At 40.9% G+C, this 13,186-nt stretch overlaps 1 protein-coding gene across 1 annotated transcript in view; it reads left to right on the forward strand.

Annotated features, from left to right (window-relative positions):
• LOC308638352 (death-associated protein kinase 1-like) overlaps window positions 1-13,186 on the forward strand; it is an 84,379-nt gene that overhangs the window by 18,810 nt on the left and 52,383 nt on the right. The window contains exons 2-7 of the mRNA XM_081275730.1: window positions 9,471-9,609; window positions 10,858-10,987; window positions 11,159-11,207; window positions 11,295-11,321; window positions 12,013-12,165; window positions 12,534-12,579. Of these exons, the coding sequence (XP_081131856.1) occupies window positions 10,870-10,987; window positions 11,159-11,207; window positions 11,295-11,321; window positions 12,013-12,165; window positions 12,534-12,579 (393 nt within the window). The 5' untranslated portion in view covers window positions 9,471-9,609; window positions 10,858-10,869. The remainder of the gene's footprint in view (window positions 1-9,470; window positions 9,610-10,857; window positions 10,988-11,158; window positions 11,208-11,294; window positions 11,322-12,012; window positions 12,166-12,533; window positions 12,580-13,186) is intronic.

The raw sequence follows: 13,186 nt of genomic DNA on the forward strand, positions 1-13,186 counted from the left end.
TTCTTTTTTCTTTTTTTCTTTTTTTTTTAAATATTTATTTTTTAGTTTTAGGTGGACACAATATCTTTATTTTATTTTTATGTGGTGCTGAGAATCGAACCTAGTGCCTCAGGCATGCAAGGCGAGCGTGCTACCACTTGAGCCACATCCCCAGCCCCCAGCCTTTCTTTTTATATTTTATTTTCGAGACAGGGTTTCACCAAGTTGCTTAAGTCCTCACTCAGTTGCTAAGGCTGGCTTTGTACTTACAATCCTCTGCCTCAGCCTCTTGAGCCACTGGAATTGCAGGTACGCACCATGGTGCAGCTCCACTTATGTTCTTAAAATGTACATGAAACAATGTATAGTTCACAGACTACATACAAAAAGTTCCAGAGGGCTATATATCATGTAGTACTTGCTTTGGGCAGATACAAAGGAGGAAGACCAGGATTGGAAGGAGGGCAGATGATCAGAAGCCTTTAGTTTTATAGATGGATGTTTTAATGTTATAAGACTAAGCTAAGATTCTGTTCTTTTCAATCGAATGACTGTTGTAAAGGTGCTCCCTCTAGTGAGCCTAGATTCATCAGGCTGGACAAGACTGTCCAAGTGTGGTCAGCTTGACCACAAGTTCTCTTCTATACTCTAGTCACCTTTACCACCTTCATACTGGTCTTAGATTTCCCCTAACACTCATGCCTAAGTAACAAAGTGCTTTTGTGCATCATTTCTTATTTGCAGTTGGTAAGACCAAGACTTTTAAAATAAAGTTATCTTGAGTGGAGGGATATAGAAAATCACATTAAATAGATGGTCGTGGCTGTACAGTACAGGGTTCTTTTATTGGGCTTGGGCTTGCAACACTTCCTTCTTGTTCAGTCCTGGCAACCTCCCAGTCTGGCTGTTCCTTCTCCAGTTGCCCCATGGTTGCTCTCAGGAATATTCAAAGCTGTTTGAGTCCAAACCCAAGAGAAAAACCCAGAGAGTGCTATTCTGTCTTTTTGATACCCAAAGCCCACCTTCCAGCTTACCTATTTCCTGTCTAAAAAATAAATCACTTCCTAAGATTTTTGGCCCTAGAAATGTCCATGTATTTTAGGTAAATTCTACACTTCAGCCACAGAATGTGGGTAGTTTTATTTTGAGTTATTGTGATGATGACATCAGAATCTCATATCACAAGTCTAGCATCTGGACTAGTGGTACACAAGAGTTGCAAAGGTTTTCTCACACCGAGACCTGTGACTAAGAGGAATCAATGCCAAAGATTGCCACTTGGTGTATTGATATTTTTACCATGTTCCAGACATGCAAATCCTAAGTCATAATATCCCTATTAATCCCCACCAGTATAATGAACAGTGGGCATTAATATCTCTATTTTATAGACTAAGAAACTACATCTCAAGAAATGACCTATCTAAGTTCATGGAGCCCAGATTTAAACAAGATGCGGGCCTCCAGGGTCTTACAGAAGAGTGATATTCTCTCATTAGGGACCTTTAGATATTCTTTCCTGCTTTTTGTGTAAACCCCCTGGATAAAATGAACGATTAATACATCCCACCCCCCCCCCATAAGTTTGGAGTGCCAGGCATACTTCTTTCCAAGAAAATCTCTGGAACTACTTTTAGGTTTTTACTTGAATTTGAGATGAACACAGATAGGAAATGTTTTTTTCAGATAATGCTTGAATTTTGGATTCAAAGGAGGTAGGGCTCATTCAGAGCAGGCTTTAAGGTTAGGAACTTTTTTGATGATATTCATTTATTTGGGAGTGACCCAGGATATAAGCAGAGCATGGCATTCACAAACTTCCACAATCTATTTCCAATCTTAAATTTGTAACTGTTTCACAAATCAAAAAAGGAGCATATTGTATTCCGTCTTTACTTTTGTATGTCCCAGCTTTAATTTTGCACTTAGCAAATTCTGTGGTGACTGGAGGAATTTAAATTAGTTTATGTTGATTGAGGATGTGAAAACCCTTTGAGACTCCTTCTAGATTGACAAGAAAGAACATTCAGCACACAGGAATAGTAAGGGAGCACTGAGTTTTAATTTTTGGTTTATTTAGAGGCAAGGCCAAGAGGTAGTTAAGTACCACCTCACTCCTTCACATATGGATACTAGGATAATTATGTGTACAGGAAGAATCATTTCAAATTGTTTGGGGAAAGTATTTAAGCTCCAAGGATGTACATTTTTCTGACCTGAATTTAAAATGTTTTTTAACAGTACATCAGTGAAACTTTCCTTCACAGAAAAATCCAAAGGAAAGACTTAAGAGAAACCTTTAGAGGATTCTAATTATCCTCTCTTTCATTGCTTACTCTCCTTTTTTCTGAGTTGCTTTAACTATCTGTAGTATTCTGTTTGAAGCTCATGAACAGTTAGTTACTACTGTTACTAGTTGGATTGGAACCAACTCCCAAATAAACATAATTGAGGTCCTAATCCCTAGGACCTCAGAATGTGATCTTATATGGAAATAGTTTAAAGCGAGATCACTGAGATAGACCCTGATCTAATATGACTGGTGTCCTTAAAAAGGTGAAATATTTGGATACAGATATAGACATGCACAGAGGCAGCCCACACGAGGAGACATGGGGAGGATGCTGAGTGCAGGCAGAGGATTGGCACGATCACTACAAGTTGAGGGCATTATGGTAACCCCCTAGATGCTACAAAGAGGCAAGAAAGGATTCCCTGACAGTTTTCAAAGGGAGATGGCCCTGCTGAAACCTTGGTTTTAGACTTACAGTGTCTAGAATTGTGATACAATGAATTTCAACTGTTTTAAACCATCTGATCTGTGGTATCTGTTAGTACAACCTTTGCAACCTAGCATACTACTTATACTTAACCCTTTAAAGGTATAATTTGGAATGAAATAATATTGAAAATTTTAGTTTCCCCATCTAGACATTAAGTCTAAATTCTCTTCCCTTGAATCTTGATGGGCTTGTGACTAGTTCCAATGCTGGGTGACTTCTGAGGAGCTTCTGCCCTACTTTCTGGATCACTTGTCCTAAAGTGCTGAACTGCCCTGTGAACAGTCTTCCATGCTAGGCAGAAGCCTGACTAAGCCAGTTTGAGAGTCCCAATCAGAGACATGCAGTTACAAAAAGAGCCACTTGATAGGTTTAAAGACACTAACATTCAGGGGAGGTTTGTCACACAGCAATATCATTAACTGTGACTGTGAATGTGCGTTGTGCTTTGCATTGCTTACACTTAATTTTTAAAATGGATTGTCTTAGTATATATTTCTGGGTATATTTAGAACAAACAGAACACAATCATAAAATCTCAGTGGATCAACCTAAAAACATTTATTTTCCATTCAGTCAAATTCCCATGTGAATGTGACAGGCTGGGTGGCTCTTCTTCATGCAGTAACTTAGATGTCTCTGCTGTTCCTATCCTTCTTTGGATTCTTCTGCCAGATCATTTATGTTTTGGTGTAAAGAGAAAGGTGAGACTATGAGTGGAGGACCATGTGGGGTGTGTTAGGGGCCAACCTAAAGAAGGACACATCATTTTGGTCCATATTCCATTAGCTAGAGCTAGTCCTGGATTCAAAGGATATGGGAAATGAACATGCTAGCTGTGCACCATGAGGAGATCTAATTAGGGTGTGAACAAAGCAGTAGTGCTGCCATATTTGCACACAGGAGGATCATGGAGTTTTAAAATATAAGAGCTGGAAGGGACCTGAAAGACCAGCATGTCAGAGTGTGGTCCATCTGCATCAGGATCACCAGGAAGACTTATTAAATGCAAATTCAGGAAGTATGTTCTGTGAAATTGCATTTAAAAATTCCCCAGTTACTACTAGATACAGTAAGGTTAGAGTTCCTAACAGAAATCACAGTCTCTTCTTAGTGTTTTAATTTGGAAATTGGAATCCTACAATCACAATAATTGGAGGAATTTTTAAAATGCAGCTTCCTAGGTCCCACTTTCTATGTATATTATCTGAAAGGCCCATTTTGTTTTTAAAGTTGTAAGGTGTCCTAAGGAGGTTCTGTTATACTAATCTTGAGGGGAAATTTGCTGGTAGTAAATGACATGAGGAGGAGAGAGAGCCTTTGTATTTTCTAGCTGTCTTGGTGAAAGCAGCAAATGCTTATTAGCATGCATTTCACACAATGTCCATGTGAATGTAAGAATTTAAAACTCTGACTCAAAGACCTAATAAAGGAGGTTAAATTTACTTTCTAAATTTGCTGCACAGATTGCTCATCTTTCCTTCCATCAATCTCCCTTCTCTTAAGCAAAATGTAGAATTTGATGCAGAGACATCTAAGTTACTGCACGAAGAAGAGCCACGCAGCCTGGCTGATTTCCTTGTTAACATTACTTTATTGTTCAACAAAACATTTTGCACATTTGAGTTCTAGTTCTAAGCATATATGTGAAAGGGTCTTTGTGGGAAATGAAAAAAAAAATCAAGTCACTTTCAACCTGAGATTTGAGGGACTAAACAGGAGGTAAATTCTTAAACATTGCTTACCATGTTCCCAAGCCTTTGCTGAAATTATTTAACTTTCAGTATTTTAGATTAATGACTAAAGACTTTATAATCAGAGGTTCATGCTCAAAACATCCACCTTTCTGCATTGAAGGAACTTCAAAATTGAAGAAAGATGAGTATATAAGTAGGAGTGAAGTAGGATGAATATGTAAGTAGGAATGAAGGCAAATGAACATATAAATATATGAAAGGGAATGAGTATATATGTAGGGATGGAGGAGGAGGATATGTATATATCCTTCAGAGCACCAAGGATAGGTCCTGCTCCAGTGGGATGAGTACTCTTCTAATCCTGATGTCTAGTTTGGCTCCCTGTCAAACTGTGACATGAGCATGAGATTTGAAACAGGGCTTTGGGAGAAGGTCGGTTAAGAAAATAAGAGGACCAACTAATGTCCTTTTCCCCCAGTCTTGATGAGGCACTGCCTCATTGAAGTCCTGATCCCTGACTCTAGGGGCTCCAGCATTGCTCTTGTGGTGAGGAAGTGATAGAGTTGAGTTGCTCACATATGAAGACCGAATAGCAGAGGTGATCAGGCCCAGAGAAGGGCAAACCCGATCCCTGTTGACTGAGCCTATTGACAGACCCCCATTCAGTTTGGTAGATGTTCCAGTCGTCCACCCCAAATTCGGTGGGGTCCATGTTGAGTTCACTAGGCAACAGAAGCTAGGATGGAAGAAGTGTGTGCAGGTGTTTATTGAAACCCCAGTTTGCTGAGAGCCATAGCCGAGTTGGAATGATGCCTGGCATTTTTGCCAGAACAGAGCAGTTGAGAGGTGACGCCAGCAAGCCATTGAGATGATGATGGTTATGTTAAGCTGTGTATTCAATTGTATATTAGACCCCTGATGTCCACCTCAGGTGCCGGCTACTTTGGAGTTTGAGTTGGTTGGGGAAGTGCTGGAGGAGGGATTTCCAGTTGGTGTGTGGTGTGTCCTGGGAGAAGGCCGCATGCATGGCATTCTCAGGAGTTCGGAAATAAAGTTTGTCCCTTCTTGAGTGGCTCCTGATTTTTGCCCAGCCAGACTGAGGCACCAATTTAGTAAACAGGCATGGGAAGGAGAAGGGAACAGGAATGGCAAGACAGGTGGAACTGTCTTTCAGCCTTAATGACAGCCCCCAGCTAGTCAGCAAGGATTTCTGGAGCCAGAATGACTGTTGAAAGCTGTTGCAGATTGGGCTGAAATTACTTGGTTTTTATATCAAATGTTGGCAAATTTCTGCCTGTCAGCCAAATGCAGGTTGCCACCTGTATTTTTTTTATTTTAATTTTTTTATTTGTTCATTTCAGATATACAGGGCAGTAGCCACCTGTTTTGTTAACAAAGTTTTATTGGAACACAGCTACATCAATAATTTATTTATTGTCTACAGCTGTTTTCACACTACATTGGCACAGCTAAATAGTTGTGACCCATAAAGCCTCTAATATTTACTATCTAGCCCTTTATAGAAGACACTTGCTAGTCCCTGCTTTGTGTTCCCATGTTCATCAGCCACTAGGCATGGGCTTCCTGAGAAGGGGTGTGACTTTGAGCCCCATGGCTCTCTGCAGCTGAGGCAAATTCTGGATGGGTAAGGGCTGAGGGCTGTCTCATGAACCACTCACAGCAGGGGAGACAGCAGTTATTCAGTGAAGGGGAACCTGGGTAGGGCTCATGGTGGCCACCACAGTGGCCTAGAATAACTTCTCCACTTTGCTTACAATTTTATGGGTGAGGAAGACCTCAGATGGACAGTGTCTGACCTCTGTGGCCTCTGCTGGGATGGAAAATCCACTTGTAAGATGACTTTCTTGTAAAGTAATCCTAGGCCTCTTTTTCTGGGCATCTCTTCTTTCAGGGTTTCTCTATGTAGTGGGATAATCACACTTATTATGTCTTACATGAGGGCTTCACAAGCTGGGATTTTGAGGTCGCTTGTCCTGTGAAGGACCACCCCAGAGTTGGTACAGAGACACTTGTGCAGAATTGTATTGGCCAAAGTGGTCATGGACCTGCCCAGATTTGAGAGGTGGAGCCATAGGTGCCACCTTTTAAGGGAGCATGGCAAAATCATGGCATGGGCATGCAAATGAGATCCTGTTAACACCATCTTTACATGGCACAGAACACTACAGTGGGCAAAGCTGGACCAAAGCCAGGTCTCCCAGGACATGGGGCGGCTAACTGGGCAATTCCTTCCCAACTCTGGAGTCACTGCCATCACATGGGTAGCTTGAAGTGACCATGTGTGAATAGGACACCTTGAGAATGGACTTTGCCCAGCACCAACCACATAGACTCTATTGCGAAACATTCCAGCACACCACTGTTGCTATGGGAGAATTTTTAGTTTGAAATTCACATGGGGACAGCAGCATTTATTGAGCACCAAGAGTGTCTATGTGTCCTGGAATCTCAGTATAACTCTATGAGGTGTGACTGGTTCCCTTTGTTTTAGAGAACAGGAGCCTGAGTCTTGGTGAAATTGAGCAACTTAGTAGGATTTGAATTGGGGTCTCTTTATTCTTGCTACCTTGCCTCACAGAGGCAGGAGCCAGGAAGAGAATGAGAGCACTGCTCTGAAAAAAGAATAGCAGTGAGGGACAAAAGGCAGCTAAAAAAGCTGGGTAGAGCCTGAGACCTGGGGTCAGAGGACAGTGGGGCAGTCTGGGCAGGTGGGAAGGACTGGACAGTGGGGCCTGCATTTGAGCTTCTCTGCGAAGGGAAATCTCCCCTTCTCCTGTTCTTCCCTCCCCGCTCTCCTTCTCCTTCCTTCTGCCCCAGGGAAGCTCAGTGGTCAGGCCAGACCACTGGGCTAGCTAGAAGAGGAGAGGAAAAAAGACTTTTTAGGAGCCCGTCTGAGGATGTACCAGTGTCCTACATGGATGATAATCTCCTTTCTTTATCGTTCCCAGTTTTTGGACTTGTGTCAGACTTGGCAGTGTTTTATCTTTAATCCTTATAATACTCAAATAGGTCTTGTGATTCCTCTTTGGTGGGAAAATGAGGCTCAGCGTGATGGGATACTTTTCAGGTTATAGAGCTAGCTGTAGCAGAATTAAGATTTGAACAGGAATGTGCTGATTCTGGACCACCCACACCACACTACCCTCAATCTGAATGGTTGAGGGGCACAGAGAACACCGGAGAGGGCTGGACAAGCAAAGGGGCAATGGGACTTCATTCATGGGGTAGTTTAGTTTGTATTTTCTCATCTTTTCTTTCTACCCAACCCCCTACCCCCAACAGATGGAAGGATTCCCTCTCCTCCTATTGTTTAACAGTAATAAAAAAGATACAAAAAGGGTTTTGCATTGTTGAGCTGGGAGACAGTATAGGGGATGTGGCCAAAGATGTAGCAGAAAGGAGAAGGCAGGGTGGAGGGTGCAAGGAGGAGAGGTAGGCCACCCCATGATCAGGGTCCATACTCTCTGCAGGCCTCTGCTGCCCACATGAGCTCCTGGATATCCTGGCTGGGCTCAGGCCCTGGGGTGTCCTTTGGGAAGGAGGCCTGTGGTCTGCAGGAGGGCTTCCTGCTTTTGCCAGGCCATTGAGGGTAGAGTTCCATGGTTCATAGAGTCACCTCACCCTGTGGGTAAATCATAGGAATGCTTTGCAGAAGGAGTATGGAATTAACCATGGAAAAATGGTTCTCAGTTTTGGGGCATTTATTAAAAATGCTGTTTCTTGGTGCTACTTTTTTGGGGCGAGGGGATGTTACTTGGGATTGAACCCTGTCACCCATGCTAGGCAAGTGCTTTGCCACTGAGCTGCCTCCCCACCTCTTCCTGGTTCCCACTCTTGGAAATCTTCATGCAGGAGGTTGGAAGGGAAGCCCAAAACCTACATTTCTCAAGGCATCCCTGTATAGGTTTGATACCAGTGGACCCTGGGCTATACATACATGCTAAGACAGACACTGACTTGGAGGGTGCAAGGGTGGTATATGACACTTTTTTTTTAAGAAACCACACTTTTGTAATTATCGCTTCATCTCATGAACACCCATTTTCTTACTCTGGATGTAGAAGCAGTAGGTATAATGTTTATGGAGCTGTCTTGCTGAAAGAAAGATAAAGAAAACAGCAGTTATGTGCATAATTACACTTAATTATTGTGTTGTGAATATATGGGTAAACTTGATAAAGATTAAATTATATAAACTCTTATTAAAAGTTCTTTGTTATTTGCCATTAATCACCACTGTGAATTTTTAAAGGAAGTTTGCTTTTTTATTTACTGAATAGAAAAGTTTTGAGTTTTTGCTTTCTGCCTGGTAGTGTGCAGGGGAAGGTAAAATAGTGTTCAGCAGCTGGTAGGACTGACAACTTTCCTTCACAGACATACAGTCTGGCCAAGGAGATAGACTAAATCAATCCTCTCAACCAATTACACACATTTTAGTTTTGTCTAAGTTTATTTTTATTAAGTGAAGTCATCTTATTCATTGAAAAATCACATTTATAAACGCATTATTTACATATAAACAAATACTAAACAAAAATATTCTTGTGAGATCACATATTCTGGTTGGGTTGGGAAAAAAAAAAAGGATTAACATACAGATTATATACCTGCTAGGTACTAATTGAGATAGGATATCCTGTTCAAAGGTGGCATGTGGCCTTTTTCCATTAGTGAGTTAAGACCTCTAAGTATGTTTAATTAAGATGTTTAAAAGATATTTTGATCCCCCAGCTAACAATCTTTTGTCTCTGCTTTGTCCCTTCATTTGTAAAACACGGCACATTAGGAAAGTGGTTCTCAAGTGCTTATAAGCACTATATGAATGCAGAATTCCCACAGAACATTCCGAGAATTTGTGGTTTCACAGCAAGATATGATTTCAGCACATTTTCATGCTATCTTGTTTAAAATTTGAGTATGCTGATAGTCTATGAGAGAATGTGTCACTGTGAAACAGAACTGTCATCTCCAGCCTCTACTTCTGGGTTCTCAGTGTTGCAGGTGGCGAACTCTTTGACTTCTTAGCTGAAAAAGAATCTTTGACTGAAGAGGAAGCAACTGAATTTCTCAAACAAATTCTCAATGGTGTTTGCTACCTGCACTCCCTCCAGATTGCCCACTTTGATCTTAAGGTATGTTTCCTGAGCATATAGGCCAGATGGAAGCTTTAGCTGGCAGGGGCAGAGGCTGGGGTGGGGGTGGGGGACGTGGAGGCATTGTTTGCCAAGAAAAATTGAGGCATCTGAAAGAGTATATTTTTTTTTTCCTGTATGGGTTTAACAAGTGAAGTTATTAATATAAATCAGCAAGCTACTGTGGGATGCCTAACTTTTTAGTGGGATAGAGGCTTAAGGTAAATAATTACATTCAAGAATCCTTGGGAAAGACTTGAGAGTTCTTACCAGCCAGGCCTTTAAGCAAGGGGGGTGCTCTTGGTGACCAGGTTATTGAAGTCTGGAGGGCCAGTGGTTGGCACAGTTTTAATCCTCCTGCGGCTGTGAGCATAAAGAAGTTGTCCTGAGCTCTACTTTCCTTTTGATGTAAAGTTGTGGCCTGAACCTGTCACTGGTTACCAATCTAAACCCAATTCTGAGATTAGCCAATTAGGGTCTTTAGCTACCTGGAGACAAGCTATTATGGGAGATTAAAAAACATATGTCTTTCTTAGAGGCTTGCTTCCTTTGAAAAAAGAAGACACACAGAGGCCATGGAAAGTAACACTGTTAGATTCAAGTTCTGGCTCAAGAAGTGAGAAGAGACGTGGCAAAGTATAATTCAGATCCTTGGAGCTAGGATTAAACTTTAAGAGGAGGGAGGATTTTTCTCCATATTTATGATAGCAGAGCTATCAAGGACCTATCTGTATCCCCCACTCCCAATACTCACTGATATACTCCCCAAAGGTGGCTTGTCGCAAACACCTGTGTTTCTCTGCTTGATGTCTTGTTTTTTGCTCTGGGAGCTGGAAATGTCACAGAGTAAATCCCACAGAGCAGCAGTAGAGAATGGGAGATAGTGGGTAAAGACCCCAACACCTTCCTTCTTCAGTCGGCATGACCCTGACTTCTACTTTTTCTCCCTTGTTGCCCAGAAGGATTATGCTCTTGTCATCCCCACCTTGATAAGACACCTTGTACTGCTTCCTTCTGTTTCCTGCCTCCTCGTCCCCACAATACCACTTATACCCAAATCCTTGTCTGAGGCTTGCTTCTGGAAGAACCCAAACCAAAATATCTTGTTTTTCCAGAAATTCTCCTTCAACTCCCCTTCTCTGCTCATTTTTTTTATTTTTTTATTTTTTTAAGGAGTAAGAACTGTTTTGCCTTCTTATCTTTAGCATCATAACATGTAATAGCTTTTTTCCCCTCTTTTTTTTAAAGCCTGAGAACATAATGCTTTTGGATAGAAACGTCCCTAAACCTCGGATCAAGATTATCGACTTTGGCTTGGCCCATAAAATTGACTTTGGAAATGAATTCAAGAACATATTTGGGACACCAGAGTTTGTTGGTAAATTTCCTTGTTCCTTTGGTTATTTTTGTCTCATGAACATGATGCTGGCAGAATTTCCCCAGCTCTAAGATTATTTCCCTGGTCCATCATATCTTTGGTTGTCACATGAAGATAGAATCTCCTGGTTTGCTGTCTTTCCAATCTAAATGAATGTTTATTTCCTCTTAGCTCCTGAGATAGTCAACTATGAACCTCTTGGTCTTGAGGCGGATATGTGGTAAGGAACATATCCTTGCTGCTATTATCTTTCTGATTTATTTTACTGTTTTTCTGACATGTTTTTTTGTTTTGCTTTTGTGTCTAGGAGTATTGGGGTAATAACTTATATTCTGTAAGTACCAGAATTCACAACTTGAATTCTTTTCTTTGAGACCATATGTTTAATTAACCATTAAATGTGCCATGTTGATCTCTTCAGCTTGTACATGCTCTTTATGTAAACATATTCATTTTATACCCCCTAAACATGTTTAGTTTATACTAATTAAACATTTTCTCCTGATTTGGAATGAATCATCAGAAATGGCAGCATAATCACTGTAAAAAAAGCATGGCTGTCCATCACTGCTGAGAAAATAGAAGAGTTGTTTTAAAAACTACTAGATGCTGTTTTAAATTAACTTTTTCAATGAATTCTTTGCCTTAAACTGGAGCTTTGTTCATGACAGTTGAATGCCTCATGGAATGTAATTTTTTTTTTTTGGTACTAGAGATTGAAACTAGAGGTACTTAATTATTAAACCACACCCCCAGCCTTTATTTTTTATTTTGAGACAGGGTCCTGTTAAGTTGCTTAGTGCCTCATTAAATTACTGACGTTGGCCTCCAACTTGCAATCCTCCTCTGTCAGCCTCTGGATTACAGATGTGTGCCACCATGCCCAGCATGGAATATTATTCTAAAGTCACTCCCAAGCACCAGATTCTAATTGTACCTCATGCTCCCCTAATCAGCTGTTGTAGGAGCAAAAATAACAACACAAGAAGCAATCATTGATCTGTGTTTCACTTCATTTTTAACAGCCTAAGTGGAGCCTCCCCATTTCTTGGAGACACTAAGCAAGAAACATTAGCAAATGTATCTGCTGTCAACTATGAATTTGAGGATGAGTACTTTAGTAACACCAGTGCCCTAGCCAAAGATTTCATCAGAAGACTTCTGGTCAAGGATCCAAAGTGAGTGTCTACAATTCCTGTAAGGCGCTTGGCTCCAGGCTCTGCTAGCCAAGGGCAGCATCTGTCCCATGCACATAGCCACTTTTTATCAGACCCTGGTTGTTCTACCTGCTGAAGGGAAGTATGACATGTGAAATGCTTCAGAAAGTAAAATCAGGGCCCACCTGCTTATTTGGCCTAAAAGGTACAATGAAATAATCGGAATAAGGCAACTATTATTTTTGGCATTTTCTATGAAGCAGGCCCTAAACTGCATTTTTTAAGAATGTCTATCTGCTTGCTAGGCCGAGTCAGCTTGGAAATAACCTTAGTGTTTGTTGTTATGGTCACAGAATTTTTTTTTCTTCCTCTCTCGCCCTCCCTCAAAGGAAGAGAATGACAATTCAAGATAGTTTGCAGCATCCTTGGATCAAGGCAAGTTGCATATTATGTTGCTGTTTTAATAATTTTTAAAGCAATTTGGTTTAGGCATTCTAGAATTCAGTTGACCTACAGTGTCACCAACTGCAGATCATACCTGCAGTGTTAGGTGTGCTATGGTGCCATATTTTAAGACTACTGATTAGAGAAATGAGCTATTATACATTAGGATTGGAAAAGGTCAAGTCCACTCAATAGTCACATTTAATTTTGGTGGGTGATTTAAAAAATTTGCATTAATTTCTAGCATATAAATATCGTATAAGATCTGTATTTCTAGCTTCTCCTGAAAAGTCTGAAGATTTACCAACAATGAGCCCTCTTTCTACATGGCCATGGAAATGACACTGCTGCCTTTTGCCAGTGCATGTGGTTACCTGTTGGCATATGACGCCTTTGCATTACCTACCTCCTTGGCGTTTGGGTTAAAGGAACTGAATTTGCTTCAAACTAAGACAGAAAGGACTAAGGTTTGGGGATGTTTGTCAGCTTTCCAATACTGTGATGAAATCCCTGAGAAAATGGACTTATAAGGAGAAAAATTTTATTTTGGCTCATGGTTTCAGTCCATGGTTAGTTGATTCCATTGTGTATAGATGGG

This window comes from Spermophilus citellus (assembly GCF_964194105.1).
Source record: "Spermophilus citellus genome assembly, chromosome: 2".
NCBI lineage: Eukaryota > Metazoa > Chordata > Mammalia > Rodentia > Sciuridae > Spermophilus > Spermophilus citellus.